Genomic DNA, 23,439 nt, shown 5'->3' with positions numbered 1-23,439 from the left:
GCCGCATACACTCAGTATTGTACTTCTACAAACCAGGCTCATGAGCTGATTGCAAAATAGGGCTATTGACCAATTCTTTCCTGGTTAATGTCATAGAATTGCAAGGATGTTAAATATGGATGTCCACACAGCAAGTTTTGCTATCAGTTCAGGCCAGGGGTTAGGAAACTATGGCCTGAAAACCAAGTATGGCATACAGCCAGTGTTTAGAAATAAAATTTGATATGCTAAGCCATGGGTTAATTTATATAATATCTAAGTGTTTTCATTATATATATACTATAAATAAAAAGGAGAGATGACTAGATTACTTATTAAAAAGCTGAAAATTTCATTTACTAACTCTTTAAGAAGAAAAAGTTCGATGACATCAGGTTTGGACAAAACACTTTGAATAAACAAATAAATGTTTATTGCATGAAATTTTAAAAAAAACACAAGACTGAAACCAGGCTTGGTGGTACACAACTTTAAACCTAGAACTCAAGAGGCAGAGCAGGTGATCTAAGTTTGAAGCCAGCCTGGACTACATAGTGAGTTCTAGAACATTCAGGGCTATATAGAGACACTGTCTTCAAAAATGAAAATAAATACACCAAAAGACTGGGGATACAGCTCACTGGTACAGAGCTTGCCTACTGTGTATCACACCCTGACCTTGATCCCCACACACTGGAGGAAAATACAACAACAGTAGGTAAAATCAAAACTGAAGATGACTGTGGACATAGCTCAGCTGGTAGAGTTATTTGTCTAGCATGAAGGCAGCCCTGGATTACTTTCTAGCACCACATAACCAGATGTGGTGGCAAACCTGTGTTATCCCCGTACTTGGGAAGTACAAGAATGAACAGAAGTTCAGTATTATTCTCTGCTATGTAACAAGGCCAGCCTGGGATACATTGAGACCTCATCTCAAAAACAATACAAGTAGCATTATACAGAATGAGTGGATTTCATTTATATATTTAGGAATACACATGAATACACACACCATTAACAATTACTACTACTAAAAAAGAAGCACTGGGCGGTGGTGGTGCACGCCTTTAATCCCAGCACTCAGAAGGCAGAGGCAGGTGGATCTCTTGAGTTCGAGGCCAGTCTGGTCTATAAGAACTAGTTTCAGCAATGAGGACTACTGAGAACTCAAGAACAATGGCAATAGGTTTTTGATCCTACTGCACGTACTGGCTTTGTGGGAGCCTAGGAAGTTGGGATGCTCACCTTACTAGACCTGGATGGAGGTGGGTGGTCCTTGGACTTCCCACAGGTCAGGGAACCCTGATTGCTCTTTGGGCTGACAAGGGAGGGGGACTTGATTGGGGGAGGGGGAGGGAAATGGGAGGCGGTGGCGGGGAGGAGGCAGAAATCTTTAATAAATAAATAAATTTAAAAAAAACAATAAATAAAAAAAAAAGAACTAGTTCCAGGACAGTTAGGGCTGCTACAGAGAAACCTCTCGAAAGAAAGAAAGAAAGAAAGAAAGAAAGAAAGAAAGAAAGAAAGAAAGAAAGAGAAACAAACAAGCAAGCAAACAACAACTAAGGAAAAGAAAGCTGTGAATTTGAAAAAGAGAAAAGGGACTGGACCTGGGGAACATGGGAGAGAAGAAAGGGGGGGAGGGGATTATATTGGTTATATTATAATCTCAAAAAATAAAAATGATTTAAAACAGCTGAAAATGTCACAACTTTTGGAGCTAAGAAATGAGCATAATAGTCCATAAATGAAAGAAGCTTCAGCAAGGTAGCCCAAATACATAATCTTTACTCATCAATACGCATTAATTAATAACAAATCTACACATACTCACATTTGCCCACATCTGCAGGGTAGAAGGGTCAATTTTATATAACTGATTAAAGTTACAGTACACAATGGCATCTTCTGGTAGCCCGTACTGGGAACGGGTGGTTACAATAATGGTACGGGGAACCTCCTCTCCAGTTGCAGCTTTATTATTGATCTAGAATAACAAAAAGAACATGATTAAATTTAGAGTTAGCACTGGCCAAAGGGAATTGCAGATGTGGTTCAGCTGGTCAAGATGTAAGAAGCCCTGGTTTTGATTCAAGTGTTGCATAAACCAAGGCACAGCAGTACCCAATTATAATTCTAGTACTCAGGAGATGGGGGAAGAAGGCTCAGAGATCAAGATTTGAGGCTAGCCTGGGCTATATGAAAGCCCTACCCCAACAAGCCAAGAAATGGGAGTATATCTACATGGCAGAGTGTTTATCTGGAATGCACAAGGTCCTGGGGTTTCATCCAACACACACACACGTCCAGGAAGGCCTCACACTATGTACAGGCTTCAGTCAACAGTAAGACTTCCCAAATGCTAAGATTAGAGTGTTGTGTGTGTCCCTATGCCTGGCCTGTTTTTTTGTTTTTGTTTGCTTGTTTGTTTAAGACAGGGTCTCACTATGTAGCTTTGGCTAACCTGGAACTTGCTATGTAGACCAGGCTGGCATCAAATTTGTAGGCAGACAGATTTCTTATGACTCTGAGGACAGCCTGGTTTAACATAATTCATGGCTAGCCAGGGCAACATAGTAAGAGACAGATGCAGAGAGAGAGAATAAAAAGAGTGCCATGAGTCAGTGAGCTAGCTAGAGATGGCTCAGTTCTGTAAGAACACTAGCTGTTCTTCCAGAGGACCTAGGTTAGAGCTTCAGCACCCATATGGTGGGCAGCTCGCAAGCATCTATAATTCTAGTTCCAGAAGACCTGATGCTGTCTTCTGGCCTCCCTAGGCACAAGGCATGCACATAGTACAGACATATGTTCAGGCAATATCGATACACATAAAATATTTTTTTAGAAAAAGAATCAATTCAAAATATATAAAATGGTATAAAGATTTTAACTTCTGTCCCTGAACTGTAATGAGAAAATATTTTTATATAGTTTACTTTTTTAAAAAAAGATTTATTTATTTATTTACTTACTTATTGTGTATACAGTATTCTGCCTACATGTATGCCTGCAGACCAGAAGGGGGCACCAGATTTCATTACAGATGATTGTAAGCCATTATGTTGTTGCTGGGAATTGAACTTAGGACCTTTAGACGAGTAGGCGGTGCTCTTAACCACTGAGCCATCTCTCCAGCCCTATAGTTTACTTTTAAGACATAAAAAGTTACACCATTACTTTGACTTAAGAGTAACTGCCCTATGAAAAGAGGCCAGGCCGGGCAGTGGTGGCGCACACCTTTAATCCCAGCACTCAGGAAGCAGAGCAGGCAGATCTCTGTGAGTTCGAGGCCAGCCTGGTCTACACAAGCTAGTTCTAGGACAGGCTCCAAAAACTATGCAGAAACCCTGTCTTGAAAAACCAAAAAAAAAAAGGGGGGGGGGCGCTGCCAAGTTTGAGAACAGCCTGGGTTACATAGCCAGATCCTGTTTCATGGCTAGTGGTGGTAGCCTTTAATGCCAGCACTTAGAAGGCAGAGGCAGGTAAATTTCTCAGCCCAGGGTCAGTTTATTCTATAGAGTTCCAGGACAGCCAGGGCTCCAAAGAAAAACTCTTGTCTCATAAAACAACAACAACAACAACAACAAGTACTAAAAACCCCATAACCAACAGTAAAGCTTCTGCTTTTTTTTACTCTGTTCTTCATGGATGAAATAAATGCTCTTCTCCAAATCATATCCTCTCTCCAAGGCAAATTTCAATTACTCCTCCCCAAAGGGTCTCTTCTCCCCAAGACTCAAGACTCCCCCTTACACTGATGGTCAAGTCCTTCAACTACAGTTTTATTTGCAAATCCCATACTTGTCAAAGACTGCCTTATGCTGTTACATGAGTATGGGCATCTCAATAATGTTGTCAGCACCTAAGAAGTCTAAGATTCCTGCCCTATGTATTTGCCTCTTCCAGTATGCATATCTCTCTCTCTCTCTCTCTCTCTCTCTCTCTGAATGCATACTATATTATTGGGGCTAAGACATGAGTTCTAAAGTAATTCCATTTGCTGAAGGATACAAATACAAACATTACACTGCACTATGCTGAATGTAACAATATACCCCAAAACAACAGAAGCACAGGAGACAAGTACCAATGAGTATGGAAAGAGAGGCAAAAGATCAGTTCAGTAACTGGTTCCCATAAGAACTATCTGAACTGAAAGGCGAGGCAGGATTTGGCCAGGAAAAGGGTGAGTTTACAGAAGCAAGCAACCATATGGTGCCTAGAGGTAAGAGAATAAAGGCAGAGACAGGCAAAAACAAGCATTAGCACAGTAGGCACTCACTAAGGAGCCTGATGGTTGAAGCCGAATGACTTTCAAGACCAGACACAGCTACAAGAGCAAGTTTCCAAGAAGCTTATTTCCTCCTCTGTAGAATAGAGTGGTTATAAGGCTTCAAGGAAATGATGCATGGATGGTGGCACATAGTTAAGGTCTTTCCCACCTGTGTAGTTGCCAGTCCATTGCTAATACTGAATCCATTAATTGTTATCTGAATCTGTCCTCTGTTAATCATTTCAATAACTGCTTCTGCAATTGTATTCATGGGAATGACAGGCATATTAAGAGCTGTGTTACTGCTGTCTACATTGTCACCTCCATCAGGACATTTCATCTGAAAACAAAATCCAAACAGAAATGCATTATAAGAAAAAATTAACAAATTTAGTTCATTTCAGTAACAAATGCCGACTGGGTTCTGACCTTGACAATCTTCACATCTGGTAGACTATCAAGAAATGCTTTGAGATCGATGCCATTCAGAACTATCCGATTGTCGTAAATGTGCCCATTGGATTTAAAATCGATGACTGCTTTTTTCTAATGGAAGAAAAGTTGACATGCCTGTCAGGGTGCATATGGACAATCCAAGGGGAAAAATGAATTAACCCCATAGCATTATTTTCTGCCTACCTTCAGGTGAGGGAACATATTAGCATGATCACCAATAAAAAAAGTATGAGGCATGTAAGCCAGTTTCTCAGAATACTGTTCTGCAACTTCAGCTGGGGAAGTTTCCTGATCAGTGATGATATAATCCATAAACAGTGCACCACTAGTCCCAGGGTATCCCAGCCACATTGCCTAAAAAACAATCAGACCGAAAACTAAGAACTTTTATCCATCTGTAAACCTACCAAATTATTCCAGTTTTTCAAAAGAGGATCTTCATCTAAAGGCTCCCAAATCACTTATGTACATATATAAAGGAGGCTGACTTCTTTGGCCAAGAGAAATCCAGCAGCTTTTCAGACTAACCCTGTAAGTGGTAAGGTGTTCTTCAAATATATTAGACAAAGGAGCTATTTATTATAAAACCATGAAATGCTAGTCTCCATTGACATTTTACCTGTGGGCACTGGGTCTACACCCAAAAAACTATCCTAGTACATACAAGAACACTCAAGAATGTCTATCCTGTTGTTTTCAAGGGTAGTTAGCCAGATGGAAGAAAACCAAAAACCACTGTCTTTTTAGTACAATAAACATTGTGAATGATTATTCTCTTACCTGAATAGGAGCTGGCCTGAGAGCAAAGAGCTCATTTCGAGCCCCCTTGGTATACCCATTCATATTTACAAGGATGTGAATTCCATCTTGGTGAATGCGGTCAGCTGCTTTTCCATTGCATGGAATCTACAGGATAAACAGTAAGAACTATGTAGAATCTCAAGATTAATTCGATTGGTTTTAATAGCATTAAACAGAATTCAGACCTAGATGCAAAAGAGGTGAATAAACTGGGTATAGTGGCTCACTCTCATAATCCCAGCACTTGGGAGGTAGAAGTAGAAAGATCAGTTAAACAACAGCATCAGCTACATGAGACCCTGTCTCAACAATAAAGGAAGCAGACTTTCCTTCTAAATTGGATGGATTAGTAACAGGGTTACAGAAGGGAGCGAGTATTTTAAATGGGCCTTCAAAGATGAACAAGAGGCTAAGCATATTTGTTACAAGACTTGAAGGCAAGGATTCAGGAAACCTGAGACAAAATCATGAGTTTCCACTAGCCAGAGCTAAACAGATTCTGTCTCAAATCAATCACAACAATTACTAGATGTTTGATACTCTATAATCTCAATGAGAAACAGTATAAATAAGATGAGAGATGACTCAGTGAGTAAGAGGACCTAAGTCTGGATTCCAGCACCCACATAAAAAGCCACATATGACCACACATGTGCACCTGGAACCTCAGCTCAGGTCTGTGGGGGTTGGAGACAGGAAGATGAGTCAGTTTCAGTCTTGAGAAAATAAGGCCAAGAGTGGAGGAGCAAGATCTCCACAGTTGGCTGGGTAGGAAGGCACACACCTTTAATCCCACAATCTGGGAGGCAGAGAGAGCTTACTTGGAGGCCAATCTACACAGTGAGTTTAGCTGACCTTCAGAACAGCCAGCCAGGGCTATGAAGATACCCTGTCTCAGAAAAAAAGAAGAAGAGGAGGAGGAGGAGGAGGAGGAGGAGGAGGAGGAGGAGGAGGAGAAGAAAGAAAGAAAGAAAGAAAGAAAGAAAGAAAGAAAGAAAGAAAGAAAGAAAGAAAGAAAGAAAGAAAGAAAGAAAGAAAGAAAGAAAGAAAGAAAGAAAGAAAGAAAGAAAGAAAGAAAGAAAGAAAGAAAGAAAGAGAGAAAAGAAGCCAAAGATATCCAACATCCTACTCTGAGCAACATATGAACCTGCAAGTACACCTACATGTACACTAATCACAATACACATACACACATGCCAAAAATGGAAAAAAATACAGCGACAGGTGCTTATAATCCTAGCATCTGAAGACTAGATTGACTACCTAGTGAGACCCTATAGCAAAAAAGGGGTACAGGGCTAGAGAGATGGCTTAGTGCTCAAGAGCACTGAAGGACTGACTACATGTAGAACTCAGCACCTACATGGTTAACAACCATTTGTAACTCCAGGGCATCCAACTCCTTTTGACCTCCAAAAGCACCAGGCACAAACATAATGTACATATATGGTGCACATATAAACAAGCATAACACACATAAAGATAAATCTATCAAAAACATTCAAAGCCAGGTAGTGGTGGCTCACTCCTTTAATCCCAAGGATCTCTGTAAATTCCAGGACAGTTTCAGAGGTCTACACAGATAGTCCCAAACGAACCAGGAACACATAGTGAGCCTGCCAAATCAATCAATAGATGGCTAGATAGATAGATAGATAGATAGATAGATAGATAGATAGATAGATAGATAGGCAGGCAGGCAGGCAGGCAGATAGATGAGGGAAGAGTCGTTCAAGATATCTCTCATTTGCAATTCTAGCACTAAGAAGGCTGAGTTCAAGGCTAGCCTAGGCTACACTGGGAGTTTACAGGCAGTTCTGATCACATAGTTAAAGTTTTGCCTCAGAAAAATAAAAATCAAAGCTGGAAATGCAGCTCACTGGGTAGAATACTGCCCTAGTTAGTATGTACCAGAAGTGTATGAGACTGCTCACAGTAAGAAGGCCAGCCTGGGGTACCGTGAGACTCTGTCTCAAAAATCAAAAGCAGACCAGACATATTTTTGAAGTAGTAACCATGCTACAAAAGATACTGGTATGCAAACTTTATTAAATGAGATAACTCTCCCAACCCATCTAAGAAAATGTCTATTATTTACTCATTCAGTTAGTTATTTATTGGTTATTTGAAACAGGGTCTCCCTATGTAGCTCTGCCTGGCCCGGAACTGCTAAGTATATCAGGCTGGCCTCAAACTCAGATCTACCTGCTAGGAGCTACACCATCCCTAGCCTTGTTTTTGAAACAGGGTCTCTAGCCCAGGCAGACCTTGAACTCTACGTAGCCAAGGATGACCTTTAACCCTGATCCTTCTGTCTCTGTCTCCACCTCCAAAATGGTGAGATTATAGGTATGAGTCACAACACCCAGTTTATACAGTACTAAGAATCAAACCCAGAGTTTTGTGTATAATAGACAAGCCCTGTACCAACTGAGCTATGTCCCCAATCCCATTATTTACATTTAGATGTGTGTCTACATGCAAACACACTTATTCATATTCATGTCTAAATATGTGACTAACAGAACCCATAGCAAATTTAATTCTCCCATAGGTTTCAACTTTAACTCATCATAAAATTTACAGAGGAAAAAAAATAGAAACAAAGACAAACAACCAGTAGGGTATGGTGGCTGAAGCAGGAGGATTAACAAAAGTTCAAGGCCCACTTTGTGAATTACAAAAGAATAAAACAAAAAGACCATACACACACACAAATGCAAAAACTCAAAAATAGATGGGCTTTTTGCTGCAGCCCCCTCCTTTAAAAAAATGAGATGGGGGGGTCTCACATAGCCTAGTCTGTCCTTAAACTAGCTATTTAGCCATTTACCCTTCTTGATTTTGTTCAGTATGTATTAAAAGTATCTAGAAAAGTTATATATCAAACAGAGTTATATCACATTTCTATTTTATGTACAACTTAAAAGTCATGCCAAATAAAAATGTAAATGACCAAGGAAACAAGGGCAAATTGCCCAAATACAGTAGTTACTCCTTTTAATACCCATCATCAAAAACTACAAACATGAGACCCTCCATTCAACTCCTAATACAAAAAAAAAACCCACTTTGTACCAAAAGGGTTTTTCTTTTTCAAATTTACTCAAAATTTAAAACATAAAGGCACTTGCTGTGCTTGCAGAGGACCTGCATTTGCTCCAGCACCCATGTGACACCCTGTAACTCCATGTCTGGGCGATCTGACACCCTCTCTTCTGGCCTCCTTGGGCACCTGTCTTCATACAGGCACATCCCCACATACCATACCAAACACATATACTTAATTATGAAATCTTAAAATCTGAAGAAAAGAATCTGTGTTTTGCCTACCTGAGAAAGATCAATGAAATGATTGGCTTCTGCCATGACCTTCACTCGGAAGTTTGTACCGTCATCTGGGCTCAGGGCATAACAGAACACCTAAAAGACAGAGGAGGGCATACTTAATAACCTTGGCTCCAAGCCTCTCAAAACACTGGGCTTAACATCAAAGATGACAGAAGAAAGTCACCAGAACCTACTCTTACCTCAAATTTATCAGGATTGTGCATGCCTGGAATAGACTGCATAAGGTGAGAAGTAGGGTGATTCCCAAAGTCAGAACTCACATACCCTACACGCAACCGGCCATCACTGAGCTTCAAGTCTTTTGGATGCTCATATGGTGGTTTATGAAGGACATTAATCTACCAACAGAATACAATGGTCGTTAACAAAGTCAAGTCATGTGCAAATTTTTATCTAAAAGAAAAAACCGATAACAGGGACTTGTGATTAGTAGTGTGTTTTGACTAGCGTGTATAATGCCCTAAGGGTTCTGTCCCCAGAACTACATAAAGAACAGGCATGATAGTACCATCATTGATCCCAATCATTAGGAGGTGAGGCATAGTTTGAAGGCTGAGTTTGAAGTCAGCCTGGTCTATGCACTGAGTTACAGGAAAGCCAGTCTGACATAGTGATCAAAACAGAACAAACAACAAAAAATAAATGGACATGTTGGTGCACTCTTGTGACCCCTGCAATTGGGAGGTGGAAGCAAAAGGGATCAGAAGTTCAAGGTAATCCCCAGCTACATAGAGAGTTTTAAGGCCAACCTGATATACATAAGACCTGCCTCAAAAAAAAAATTTAAGTGAAATAAATGAAAGTAGAATCTAAAATCATATAGACCCATAATTATGAAAAAACTTTAGTGGCCGGGCAGTGGTGGCACACACCTTTAGTCCCAGCACTCGGGGGGCAGAGGCAGGTGGATCTCTGTGAGTTCAAGGCCAGCCTGGTCTACAAGAGCTAGTTCCAGGACAGGCTCCAAAGCTACAGAGAAACCCTGTCTAGAAAAACCAAAAACTTTAGACAGCAAACTTCACTTATGTGGCCAGTTTAATGGCGCCTTCGAAGGTAAACAGCTGTGTATGGTGGCTGCATAGTGCTCATGCTTCATATCTGACCTGAAGTGTAGAAAATATGCCTGAACAGACTCCAACATGAAATATGGATAGAGTATGATTATTTTAGGAAATTCGACAAAGAAGCATTTTTGTATTTAAAAAGGAGGAGGAGGAGGAGGAGGAGGAAGAGGAGGGCTGGCGAGATGGCTCAGCGGTTAAGAGCATTGCATGCTCTTCCAAAGGTCCCGAGTTTAATTCCCAGCAACCACATGGTGGCTCACAACCATCTGTAATGAGGTCTGGTGCCCTCTTCTGGCATGTGGGCATACACGCAGACAGAATACTGTATACATAATAAATAAATAAATATTTACAAAAAGAAATCTTAATTTACCACTGTTTCCTAGAACAGACCCCAAACTCTATCAATTCATATTCTAATTCTGAAAGTTGAGTATATAATACCATACACTCTGTATTTAAACCCTATTGGGGCTTTTGTTGTTGTTGCGTTTAGTTTGGTTTTTAGATGTTCGTAGTAGGTGGAGGTTTTTGTTGAGATTATAGATTTATAATCTCAACTGGAATTATAGGTTTGCATCATCATGTGTAGCTGTGAGTTTCACCTTAAGAAAAATACCACTATTAAACTTGTTCAGAGTTTGAAATGAAAAGTCTCTCCAGGCAGTGGTGATACATGCCTTTAATCCCAGCGCTTGGGAAGCAGAGGCAGGCGGATCTCTGTGAGTTCAAGACCAACCTGGTCTACAGAGATAGTTCCAGGACAAGCTTCAAAGCTACAGAGAAACCCTATTTCAGGGGGGAAAAGAAGAAATAAAAGTCCCCATCCTTTGGATTGAAGGGAGTTCAGTTGAAGACAGGACACATTAGAAAGTGACTTCTGGAATAGCTAAGAAAGCTTTATTTCTTAACTTGGGTGATGTTGACCACATGCTGATTGGCAAAACCATACTGTACGTTTGATTTGTACAATGTTTTTATTTATTTGCATTTGAGTTTATAACAGAAAAAATGAAAGGACAAGTCACCTTATCCAAGCAGAGATTCCCATGCCTCTCTGCAATAGCCTTCCTGAAGCCATGAGAAAGAGGGTACAGCATGCTGTGATGAGGATGCACAGAAGGCAGCCTATTCTTCTCTAGCTGCTCAGCTACAATACTAACCAATTTCTTCATTCGCTCATCATAGTCTGTCCAATCACAGACAATCTAGAGGAAGCAAAAAGAAATGATCACCCAGAAAACCTACCAAAGGATTTATTTTGCAAATATTTGACTTCCTAAAAGTGTTAGATTACCTACTAAAAATATGATCTTGGGGCTGGCTCAGTGAATAAAGGACAAGAATAAAAGGCAAGCCAGACAATTGGAGTTAATGCCTGGGACCCACGTGTTATGAGAAATGACTCCTGAAAACTGCCCTCTGACCTCCACTTGCTAAAAAACAACAATCTCCAGCCAGGCTTGCATTATTATGGCACATAAAAATTAAAAAGTGGTAACAATACAGAAAGAAAAACACTAGACTATTGTTCCTTACCTGTAGGCAATGAGCCAAATTACAATAGGCATCAGGAAAATCAGGCTTAAGTTTCAGAGCTGTGCGGTAAGAAGCTATTGCTTCTGGGATATTCCCTGAATCCTGGAAAGAAAGCAAGCTTGTAAGGAGTTTCCTATAATGAAACTTCAGTGCTAAGGTGCCCATGTCACAATAAGCAGCATTACCTTGTGAATGGAAGCCAGATTGCTGTGTGCATCTGCAAAGGCAGGATTAATCTGGATGGCACGAGTATAACACTGCAAGGCTCCCTGAACATCCTGCATCTCCTTTAGAGTGTTTCCCATATTAGAGTAAGCATCAGCAAATGTAGGACTGATTCTGAAGGAAAAGACAAGGGTTTGATTATCTCGTGTAAAATCCTTGTTGTTGTTAAAGCATTGGAGGAGGGAGGGGGTTTAATGTGGTTTGGTGGCACAGTACTTGCCTACCAAGCATGAGGCCTAGCTTGAATCCCAAAGGCAGGGAATCATTTCAGCAGCTGCCAAATGCCAACCTTTAATTATTAATTAATAAGAATAAATTATTAAATAACAATAAATTATTTAATAGTTGAGACTCAGCAGTTAAGAGCTCTTAATATTCTTTTAGAACTGAGTTCTCTTCCCAACAACAATGTCCAGCTACAGAGAATCTAACACCTTCTGAATTCTGAAGGGATTTTATATACATACTTAAAAGTAAGATAAGCCTAATCTCAGCACTCAGAAAGCAGAGACAGGCAGATCTCTGAGTTCAAGGTGAGCCTACTTTACAGAGTAAGTTCTTTTTTAAAAAAATATTTATTTATTTTGTATATAATTTTCTGTCTACATATATGCCTGCAGGCCAGTAGAGGGGACCAGACCTCATTACAGATGGTTGTGAGCCACCATGGGGTTGCTGGGAATTGAACTCAGGACCTTTGGAAGAGCAGGCAATGCTCTTAACTGCTGAGCCAACTCTCCAGCCCACAGAGTAAGTTCTAGGACAGCCAGGGCTACACAGAAGGAAACCCCGTCTTGAAAAACAAAAGAAAAAAAAGTAAAACAAATCTTTTTCAAAGATGACAATAAAATTTTAAACCACAAAAGAGATGGCTCAGCAGGTAAAGATACCTGCAATCAAGCCTGACATGAGTTCAAACTCCAGAACCTATAACAAAGGATAGAAACAATGCCAGTAAATTGTTCTCTGACCTTCACATGGGTACCACAGTATATGCCCACATTGCTTCCATGAACACAAAATAAATAAAATATATTAAATAATGTAAACCAGGAGCCAGGCGGTGGTGGCGCACTTTTAATCCCAGCACCTGGAAAGCAGAGGCAGGCAAATCTCTGTGAGTTTGAGAACAGCCTGGTCTACAAGAGCTAGTTCCAGGACAGCCAGGGCTGTTACATAGACAAACCCTGTCTCAAAAATAAATAAATAAATAGACAGACAGACAGACAGATAAGATAGGAAGGAATCAATGAGTAGATGAATGGATATGGATGCATGAATGAATAGGGACATTAAATTATACACACCTTTAATCCCAGTACTTGGGAGGTAGAGGTAGAAGGATTTCTGTGAGTTCTAGGCCAACCTGGTCTACAGAACGAGTGAGTTCTAGGACAGTCAGGGCTATGTAGAGACCCTGTCTCAAAAAAATTTAAAATAACTAAGTGAATAAATAAATAACAAAGGGCTAGAGGTAGCTCAACACTTAAGAGCACTGACTGATCTTCCAGGGGACCTGAGTTTTTTTTTTTCCAGAACCTACATAGTGCAGCTCACAACTACCTTTACTCCAGCTCCAAGGTTTGCTAATGCCCTCTTCTAGCCTCTGTAGCAGGTATCTACATGTACTACAGAAACCAGGCATTGAGGGGCTGGAGAGATGGCTCAGGAGTTAAGAGCACTGGCTGCTCTTCCAGAGGTCCTGAGTTTAATTCCCAGCAACCACATGATGGCGCACAACCATCTATAGTAGAATCTGATGCCCTCTTCTGGCATAAGGCCAGATATGCAAACAGAGCACTCACATACACAAAATAAATCTTTTGTCAAGTGGTGGTGGCAGCGCACGCCTTTAATCCCAGCACTTGGGAGGCAGAGGCAGGCAGATCTGAGTTCATGGCCAGCCTGGTCTACAGAGTGAGTTCCAGGACAGCTAGGGCTGTTACACAGAGAAACCCTGTCTCAAAAAACAAGAGGAAAGGGGGGATGGGAGGAAAGAAGAGAGGAGAGAAAGAAGAGAGCGGAGGGGAGGGGAGGGGAGGGAAGGGGAGGGGGTAGAAGAGGGGAGGAAGAAGAGAAGAGGGGAGGGGATAGGATGCTGAAGTGGATTAGGGCAAGCCTCAGTCCAACACAAAGAACTACAGGGCATCTAAGGAATGCTGAGAGCAGGAGAAATATTCTTCCCCAGGGAAGAGTACACCAATTGGTTATCCAATCCCAAATGGTCAGACCTGAAAATATACATCTGAGTAACATTATACATAACAAATTATGTTTAGAAACATATCTGCATATAAATAAATAAATAAATATATATATATATATACATCTCGCAAGAATTAATGGAAGAGGAAGTCATGAATTTGAGAGCAAGGAGAAGTATATGGGAAGGTTTTGCAGGGAAGGGAAGGGGAAATGATGTAATTATACTATAATCTCAAAACTGAAAATAGAAAAAAGAAGCTATAAACTTCTTACCGTATGGCTTCCTTATAATGCATCAGTGCTTCCTGCAGCTTCCCCTGTTGTTGCAGTACACTTGCTAAGTTGGAATGTGCAGCAGCAAACTCTGGGAAGACCTAGAGAGTCACGATCACGGCTGACATTAAATAGCAGAATCTCCCAATTATCTCCCACAACTCTTTTTCCAAGTTTACTCATTCTTCGGGTCTAGTAGCTTAAATTCTACTGCTTCCTCCATTTTATACCTATGTTCATTTGAAATGTGAAGTAGGCCTCTCTTCCTGTTACTCACACTGAGTAATGCAGCCTCTTTTCTAAACTCCTACCACACCTACCAATCACTAGACACTGACCTGAGCTCTTCATTTTAATAGCTTTACTCAGTTTACTAGTCATTGGCTTTGTCCAGATCTCATCTATGCACAAAGTAATGAACTCAATGTAGGGACGTCTGGCATTGTCATAGGACCTTACATAGGTAATGAAGAGGTGAACAGCAGGCAAACTTAATTGCTTTCCCTCTACCGTCAAACAGGCTAGACACCCAGTCACAGTACTCAACATACTTCTAATGCTTTGCGATATAGGCGGACCGCCTCTTCAATATTGCCCTGTTCCCGTTTGATATTGGCGAGGTTATTCAAAGAGTCTGCATGGGTAGGACATAGACGAAGAGCTGTGTTATAACAATCTTCTGCTTCAGCAACCTGGAAAATAAAACAAATCATTCAGATACTACAGAGAAGAATCAGAGAAACCACTTATGTTCTAGTAATTTAAGTAACTGCATCATTTTGAGCCTAATGGCTGGTAAATACACCACAAAATGGATACTTTTCAGTATTCTCCTTCCCATCAACCAAAACTCCAAAGAAAACCAATATTACTTAATATGTACAATGAAGACTTTTCTACCATGTAACAAAGAAATAAAAATAGACTGAAAATCCTTACGCTGCCCTTCTCTTTGAGTGCATTTGCTAGGTTGCAGTAAGCATCTGGGAAATGTGGCTGCAGTTCTATAGCTCGTCTGTAGGTATCGATGGCCAAGTCTATTAGGCCTTGCTCGTAGTACACACAAGCCAGATTGCCATGCACCACCGCATGATTTGGGCTCAAACTTAAGGCACGAAGATAAGCTGCTACAGCTCTGTGAAAAGCAAAAACATACAAACTCATATACACAAATGCCACTAATATTAAATATATTATTATTATAAGTTTGTCTATGACATGAACAGATTGGTAAATGGCAAAAACCACGGTACACATGTGGAAGCCAGAAAACAACTTTCTGAAGTTGGTTCTCTCCTTCCACTACGGGTTCCAGGGATCAAATTCAGGTCAATATGATTGCATGCCAGGCACTTTTACACACTGAACCATCTCACCTGCCCAAATCCAACTAACTTGAATGTGTATTTTGTTACAATTAATTCCAGATATACTATACCAAAAATGCCATTAACTAATAACAATTAACTTATGATATATTTTACTGCATAACAAAAATATCACCTTTATAAAATATATTTTTTGGGGTGCCAAGAACTGAACCTAGGGCCTCGTGCATGCTAAACAAGGGCGCTACCACTGAGCAAATTTCTCGGCCCTCCACTTTTGAGTGTGTGGTTCAGTTTGTTTTTGTTGTTGTTTGGTTTTTCGAGACAGGGTTTCTCTGTATAGCTTTGGAACCTGTTCTGGAACAAGCTATAGACTAGGCTGGCCTTGAACTCAGATACCTACCTGCCTCTGGGATTAAAGGCGTGTACCACCAAGAGCCACTTGTTTTTTTTTTTTGTTTTTTTGTTTTTTGTTTTTTTGTTTTTTTGAGACAGGGTTTCTCTGTAGCTTTAGAGGTTGTCCTGGAACTAGCTCTTGTAGACCAGGCTGGCCTCGAACTCACAGAGATTCACCTACCTCTGCCTCCCGAGTACAGGGATTAAAGACGTGCGCCACCACCACCCGGCTGAGCCACTTGTTTTTTTTTTTGTTTTTGTTTTTGTTTTTTTTTTGTTTTTTTTTTTTTTTTTTTTGGTTTTTCGAGACAGGGTTTCTCTGTGGTTTTGGAGCCTGTCCTGGAACTAGCTCTTGTAGACCAGGCTGGTCTCGAACTCACAGAGATCCGCCTGCCTCTGCCTCCCGAGTGCTGGGATTAAAGGCGTGCGCCACCACCGCCCGGCTGAGCCACTTGTTTTTTAAGACAAGGTTTTACCCTATAGCTTAGGCTGGCTTGAAAGTCTGAGCAAGCCCTTCTTCCCTTGGCCTCTCAAGAGCTGGTATTACAGGAGAAAGCAACTACAGCCAGGCAGGCCCCTGTTAAGTTTTTTAAGAGAAAGTATTGCTCTATACCCCAGTTAGGCCTTGAACACACAGCAGTCCTTCTGCTTCAGACTCCCAAGTGCCAGGCTATAAAACATTTTCACAGGAAAACAGTTGTCTATTCCCACTCAAGATGTACATTTTCCTTTGACAAAAAAAGTTAAAAGTCGGGGCTGGAGAGATGGCTCAGAGGTTAAGAGCACTGGCTGTTCTTCCAGAGGTCCTGAGTTCAATTCCCAGCAACCACATGGTGGCTCACAACTACCTGTAAGATGTGGTGTCCTCTTCTGTCATGCAGGCAGAACATTGTATACACAACAAATAAAATCTTTAAAAAAAAAAAAAAGTTAAAAGTCAAGTGCTAGAAAAAATGGCTCAGAGGACAAGAGCATTGGCAGCTCTTCCAGAAGACTGTGATTTGAATCCTAGAACCCAAATGGTAGCTAACAGCCATCTGCAACTCCAATTCTAGAGGATTTGATACCTCTTCCAACTTCTGCACATAGTTCACAGACATACATGCAGGCAAAACACCCATATACATAAAATTTTAAAATCACAGGGCTGGGAAGCTGATCGGTGATCAAAGTGCTTGGTGTGTAATTATGAGGACCTGAGTTTGGATTCCTGCCCCCATCTACCAAGCTTAATGGTCATGTACATATATGCAACTTCAACACTGGGTGGAGGGGCTGTGGCAGGAGGACCACTGAGGCTTACACTGCAAACCTAGCCCAGATGTGAGCCCCAGGCTCCAGGAGAAACTGCCTCAAAGGCAGAAGGTGGCAAAATAACAGGATTGAGAAGGACACCCAATGTCTTCTTCTGGATGGACTCCAATGTGCATATAGCCCCTCTCACAAACACACACAATTAGAAAAGCAGTTTCTTCAACAAAACAGTTAAAGTCAAGTTTTACTTAGCTTTCTGAATCAAAAACAAAAAAACAAAAAAAAAAAAAAAAAACAAACTTAGCCCAAAAGGTAATCATCATTTCTAACAGTTTACAATAAAGGAAATTTCAACAGAACTAAGTGGAAGGATAAAAGCATTCAGGAAAACCAACAAGGAAAAGTCAGCCAACAACATCTATAAGTAAAACAGAAGAAAACAGCTATCAGGAGGGAAAAACTATACTCTAGGAAAATGTACTTCAAGAAGCTGTTGTCACATTTTAGTTCAAACTCTGAAAAGACAAGAAAATTCATCAAACAGAACATTCTCACCTGTCAAAAATGCGTGCCTCTTTCAAGACATTTCCTAAATTGATATAAGCATCCAGAAAATTTGGGTCAAGGGTGACAGCCTAAAAATTACAAGACAGTTACTTAGAAAAAGAAAGGCTTTTGTCAGATTAACTTCTCATTAAGCTTTTATTCTAAAGTCATTTTAGATATCCAATTACATTTTCTAGAAAACTCATTTTGTTTTTAAAAACAGTCCTCATTTAGTTCCCTTTCATCGATAAGCCTCATTAATATCAAAATAACTGGAGAAAGGGGCTAGGCATGTAGCCCAGTGACAAAGCACTTCCTACTAGACTCCATTCCCTGCATCACAAGAAAGGAAAACCTCATGAGCAAAATAAACTCAACTTAACTAAGCACAGTACTTCCTTCCTTTTATCTGTTTGTTTGTTTGGTTGGTTGGTTGGTTTTTTGAGACAGGGCTTCTCTGTGTAACAGTCCTAGCTATCCTGGAACTAGCTCTTGTAGACCAGGCTGGCCTCGAACTCACAAGGGATTCACCTGCCTCTGCCTCTGCCTCTGCCTCTGCCTCTGCCTCTGCCTCTGCCTCTGCCTCTGCCTCTGCCTCTGCCTCTGCCTCTGCCTCTGCCTCTGCCTCTGCCTCTGCCTCTGCCTCTGCCTCTGCCTCTGCCTCTGCCTCTGCCTCTGCCTCTGCCTCTGCCTCTGCCTCTGCCTCTGCCTCTGCCTCTGCCTCTGCCTCTGCCTCTGCCTCTGCCTCTGCCTCTGCCTCTGCCTCTGCCTCTGCCTCTGCCTCTGCCTCTGCCTCTGCCTCTGCCTCTGCCTCTGCCTCTGCCTCTGCCTCTGCCTCTGCCTCTGCCTCTGCCTCTGCCTCTGCCTCTGCCTCTGCCTCTGCCTCTGCCTCTGCCTCTGCCTCTGCCTCTGCCTCTGCCTCTGCCTCTGCCTCTGCCTCTGCCTCTGCCTCTGCCTCTGCCTCTGCCTCTGCCTCTGCCTCTGCCTCTGCCTCTGCCTCTGCCTCTGCCTCTGCCTCTGCCTCTGCCTCTGCCTCTGCCTCTGCCTCTGCCTCTGCCTCTGCCTCTGCCTCTGCCTCTGCCTCTGCCTCTGCCTCTGCCTCTGCCTCTGCCTCTGCCTCTGCCTCTGCCTCTGCCTCTGCCTCTGCCTCTGCCTCTGCCTCTGCCTCTGCCTCTGCCTCTGCCTCTGCCTCTGCCTCTGCCTCTGCCTCTGCCTCCTCTGCCTCTGCCTCTGCCTCTGCCTCTGCCTCTGCCTCTGCCTCTGCCTCTGCCTCTGCCTCTGCCTCTGCCTCTGCCTCTGCCTCTGCCTCTGCCTCTGCCTCTGCTCTGCCTCTGCCTCTGCCTCTGCCTCTGCCTCTGCCTCTGCCTCTGCCTCTGCCTCTGCCTCTGCCTCTGCCTCTGCCTCTGCCTCTGCCTCTGCCTCTGCCTCTGCCTCTGCCTCTGCCTCTGCCTCTGCCTCTGCCTCTGCCTCTGCCTCTGCCTCTGCCTCTGCCTCTGCCTCTGCCTCTGCCTCTGCCTCTGCCTCTGCCTCTGCCTCTGCCTCTGCCTCTGCCTCTGCCTCTGCCTCTGCCTCTGCCTCTGCCTCTGCCTCTGCCTCTGCCTCTGCCTCTGCCTCTGCCTCTGCCTCTGCCTCTGCCTCTGCCTCTGCCTCTGCCTCTGCCTCTGCCTCTGCCTCTGCCTCCTGAGTGAGCGCGCCACCACGGCCTGGCCCCCTTTTATCTGTTCTTTGAAACAGGGTTTCACTATGTAGCTCTGGCCAGGCTGCCTCAAACTCAAAGATCCACCTGCCTCTGCCTCCCAAACGCTGGAATTAAAGGAATGAAGCAGCATACAAGCAGACTATTTCTAATGATTGGCCCAATTTTATTCAGTCAGTCAGGCTAACATTTCTAAAAGATGGGGGCAGAAACAAGCAATGAGCTCTTAAGTATGTAACTCTGTTACATAAACACACGACCCAGCAAGTCCTTACTAAGATATGTAATTAGAACTGTAACATTAAGCCAAGCAAGGCACAGCCTCTAATCCAAGCAGTTGGGAGGTGGAAGTAGGAAGATGTGGCGTTCAGGTCATCTTCAACTACAAAGTGAGTCTGAAGGCAGCCTGGGGCTATATGAGACACTTTCTCCAAATAAGCAAATGATAGTCTGGTGCTCATTGGTAGAATGCTAGCCTAGTATACCTATACCAAGAGCTCTAGAAAGATATCCCTCTAGAATGGTAAGTATAAATTTAACCAAAACACTGAAAAGATAAATGTAATAATTTTAAATATTTTAAAAATTCCTAGAAACACTTCTTTATATAGATAATAAACAAGTCTCTATCAGATAAAGGCATGACACACTTAGCTTAGATTATCTATAGTCATAGATATCTAGCCTGAAAACTTTAACTTTTGCTTTGAGGAAAGGTCTAACTCTATTACTATCCTAGAATTTACTTTGTAGCCCAGTGTGGCCCAGAACTCACAACAATCCTCCTGCCTCAGCCTCCCAAGTGCTAAGATTAATAGGCATAAATCACACCTGGCCCTCTTAAAAATTTCTTGTAGGCAACAAACACATGTCATGGCTCATCATCTTTATAAATTCAACAATCATGCTGGCTTTCATTTATTATGTATCTACTCCCCTTTCCGCCAGATAATTTTGAAGCAAATCTCAAACATCTCATCCCATTTAAAATTATAAATTCTAGCCGGGCAGTGGTGGCACACACCTTTAATCCCAGCACTCAGGAGGCAGAGGCAGGTGGATCTCTGGGAGTTCGAGGCCAGCCTGGTTTACAAGAGCTAGTTCTGGGACAGGCACCAAAGCTACAGAGAAACCCTGTCTCGAAAAAAAACAAAAAAAAATTATAAATTCTAGGGAGGTGACAAGAATGTTTTCTCACTCAAACATACCACACTATCATTATCTTAAAAAATGAACTGGACTTGGTGGCAAGTGCCTTTAATACCAGCACGAAGGAGGCAGAGACAGGCATGTAAGTGGGGTGAAGAGACAGCTCAGAAGTTAAGAGGACCAGAGTTCAATTCTTAAATTTCTAGCAGGAGGCTCAACAATCACTTATAACTTCAGGAAACCCAACACTTTTTTCTGGCCTCCAATGGCACCTGCACATTCGAACACACAACCACACACACACACATAATTAAAAAGTAAATCCAAGCAGTGGTGGTGCACGCCTTTAATGCCAGTACTCAGAGGCCAGCCTGGTCGACAGAACTTAGTTCTAGGATAGCCAAGACTACTCAAAGAAACCCTGTCTGCAGCATGATTAATTTAAAAGAGAGAGAGAGTGCTAATAGGGTTCACCCTGAAGATTAGAAAAGCAAAACAGAGCCAGGTGGTGGTGGCACACGCCTTTAATCCCAGCATTTGGGAGGCAGAGGCAGGCATATCTCTGTGAGTTCGAGGCTAGCCTGGCCTACAAGAGCTAGTTCCAAGGCAGGCTCTAAAACTACAGCAAAACCCTGTCTCCAAAAACCATTAAAAAAAAAAAAAAAAAAAAGCTAAACAGCCAGCCACTGGCATTCATCTCTACCTCAGTCTGAAAATGGCAATCCTGCCTCCAGGAATCTCAGAATGAGATTGTGTGTGAGAGCTGTCTCCTCCCATTTTAAATTCCTCTCTGGAGCTGGGATTAAAGACAGGACTATACATATACCTGAACTCACAGAGATGATTGCCTCTGCCTTCTGAATGCTTGGACTAAAGTCATGTGGCACCTGGATATTTTTTTAAATGCTTACAAAAAAGAAAACATAGGGAGATAGGTCAATGGTTAAGGATGCTTGTTGGTCTTTCAGAGAACTGAGTTTGGTTCCCATGACCCATGTCAGGTGGCACACAAGAGCTTATTAACTCCAGCCAGGGGATCCCACACCCTCGTCTAGCCTCCATGAGTTATCTGCACACATGTGCAGGCAAGTACACAAATACATCGCCAAATGAATCTTTTTGTAGGCCGGACAGTGGGGGGGGGGGGGGGCGCACGCCTTTAATCCCAGCACTCAGGAGGCAAAGGCAGGCGGATCTCTGTGAGTTCGAGACCAGCCTGGTCTACAAGAGCTAGTTCCAGGACAGGCTCCAAAACCACAGAGAAACCCTGCCTCGGAAAAAAAAAAAAAAAAAAAAAAAAAAACACCAAAATTTTGTCGGGCAGTGGTGGCGCACACCTTTAATCCCAATACTAGGGAGGCAGAGGCAGGCGGATCTCTGTGAGTTCAAGGCCAGCCTGATCTACAAGAGCTAGTTCCAGGACAGGCTCCAAAAGCTGCAGAAAAACCCTGTCTCGAAAAAAAAAATTGTAAAAACAAAAAAGCAGCCAGCTGCGTGGTGGTAGCACAGGTCTTTGATCCCAGTACTTGGGAGGCTGAGACAGGTGGATCTCTGTGAGTTCAAGGCCAGCCTGGTCTACAAAGCAAGTTCCAGGACAGGCTGCAAAGCTACAGAGAAACCCTGTCTCAAAAGAAACAAAAAAAGAATAAAAGCAACTTTATTTAGAATAATGTAACAAGAGCAGTAGGCAATGTACTAAAAGAAGTACCTATCTCTTTCAATCATCCAGATTGAAGGTGATCCTGCACCTTGCTGAAAAGAAAACTCAGATCAGTGTCCTATCAGCTCATAGTTGACATTTTTGCTGATGAAACCCCTCAGCTATCTTTTAACATGTCTATCTGCTCCATACATATCCTAGAAACTTTTTTTGGTTAGTTGGTTCGTTTCTTGTTTTTGTTTTATAGAGACAGGGTCTCACTATGTGACTCTGGTTGTCCTGGAACTCACTATGTAGACTAGGGTAGATTCGAACTCATAGAAATCTGCCTGCCTCTGCAGGATTAAAGGCATGTGCCACTAAGACCAGCTCAACTTTTTTTTTTTAATATGTATGGGTGTTTTGTCTGCATGTATCTCTTCTACTTACATGTGTGCTTGGTACCCTCGGAAGACAGAGAGGGCTTCAGATCCCCTGAAACTGGAGTTACAAGAGGTCATATACTACCATGTGGGTGTTGATAATCGAACCTGGACCCTCTGGAACAACAGCTAATGCTCTTAAACCCCTTAGCTATTAAGTTAGCTTCTCAAAGACTATAGTTCCAAGGGCAGGTTCCAAAGCTACAGAGAAATCCTGTCTCGAAACACCCCCCCCCCAAAAAAAAAACCAACCCTGTTTCAGCTCACAGCACCCACATGGTGGATCACAATCTGTAACTCCAGCTCTAGTGCCTCTGCAGTGCACACACACATGGTGACAGACATACTTCCACTCACACACATAAAAGTAAATGAGTCTTTAAAGAGTTAAACTGAAAGCCTTACTTAGCTATTGGGCCCTTTTTAAAAAAAAAATAAATAAATAAAGATAGCCAGGTAGTGGTGGCACACATCTTTAATCCCAGCACTTGGGAAGCAGAGACAGGTAGATCTCTGTGAGTTGGAGGCCAGCTTGGTCTACAGAGCGAGTTCTAGGACAGGCTCCAAAGCTACATGGAGAAACCCTGTCTCGGAAAAAAAGAGAAAGTCAAGTGTATGAATAAGTGAATAGATACTTCCTTGCCTTCTGGTATGACAAGTTATTCCAGACAATGCTGCAGTGTGTCCTATTCTAGACTTGGAAACAGCTTTTTCAGCAGGATACTCTGAACCCTCCAGTATTCTCCCTCATGTAGCAAACATCCCTCTATAAGCCGTACTATCGCTTCACTCTGAGGAAAAACAGAGTCATTTTAAAGC

General features: G+C 42.3%; 1 protein-coding gene across 2 annotated transcripts in view; it reads right to left on the bottom strand.

Annotated features, from left to right (window-relative positions):
• Nucleotides 1-23,439, bottom strand: part of Ogt (O-linked N-acetylglucosamine (GlcNAc) transferase) — a 45,482-nt gene that overhangs the window by 5,760 nt on the left and 16,283 nt on the right. For both annotated transcript variants that reach the window (XM_041646897.1, XM_041646898.1), the window contains exons 6-19: nucleotides 17,703-17,782; nucleotides 15,109-15,304; nucleotides 14,721-14,861; nucleotides 14,170-14,270; nucleotides 11,652-11,805; nucleotides 11,467-11,568; nucleotides 10,956-11,135; nucleotides 9,043-9,201; nucleotides 8,846-8,935; nucleotides 5,492-5,617; nucleotides 4,895-5,065; nucleotides 4,685-4,801; nucleotides 4,425-4,595; nucleotides 1,817-1,969 (exon numbers count right to left, since the gene is read on the bottom strand). In XM_041646897.1, the coding sequence (XP_041502831.1) occupies nucleotides 1,817-1,969; nucleotides 4,425-4,595; nucleotides 4,685-4,801; nucleotides 4,895-5,065; nucleotides 5,492-5,617; nucleotides 8,846-8,935; nucleotides 9,043-9,201; nucleotides 10,956-11,135; nucleotides 11,467-11,568; nucleotides 11,652-11,805; nucleotides 14,170-14,270; nucleotides 14,721-14,861; nucleotides 15,109-15,304; nucleotides 17,703-17,782 (1,941 nt within the window). The remainder of the gene's footprint in view (nucleotides 1-1,816; nucleotides 1,970-4,424; nucleotides 4,596-4,684; nucleotides 4,802-4,894; nucleotides 5,066-5,491; nucleotides 5,618-8,845; nucleotides 8,936-9,042; nucleotides 9,202-10,955; nucleotides 11,136-11,466; nucleotides 11,569-11,651; nucleotides 11,806-14,169; nucleotides 14,271-14,720; nucleotides 14,862-15,108; nucleotides 15,305-17,702; nucleotides 17,783-23,439) is intronic.

This window comes from Microtus oregoni, unplaced genomic scaffold (assembly GCF_018167655.1).
Source record: "Microtus oregoni isolate MIOR12 unplaced genomic scaffold, Mior012 000150F_ref0000365, whole genome shotgun sequence".
Taxonomy (NCBI): Eukaryota; Metazoa; Chordata; class Mammalia; order Rodentia; family Cricetidae; genus Microtus; species Microtus oregoni.
Note: the sequence above shows the minus strand (reverse complement) of the source record. Positions and strands in the feature narration are given on the sequence as shown.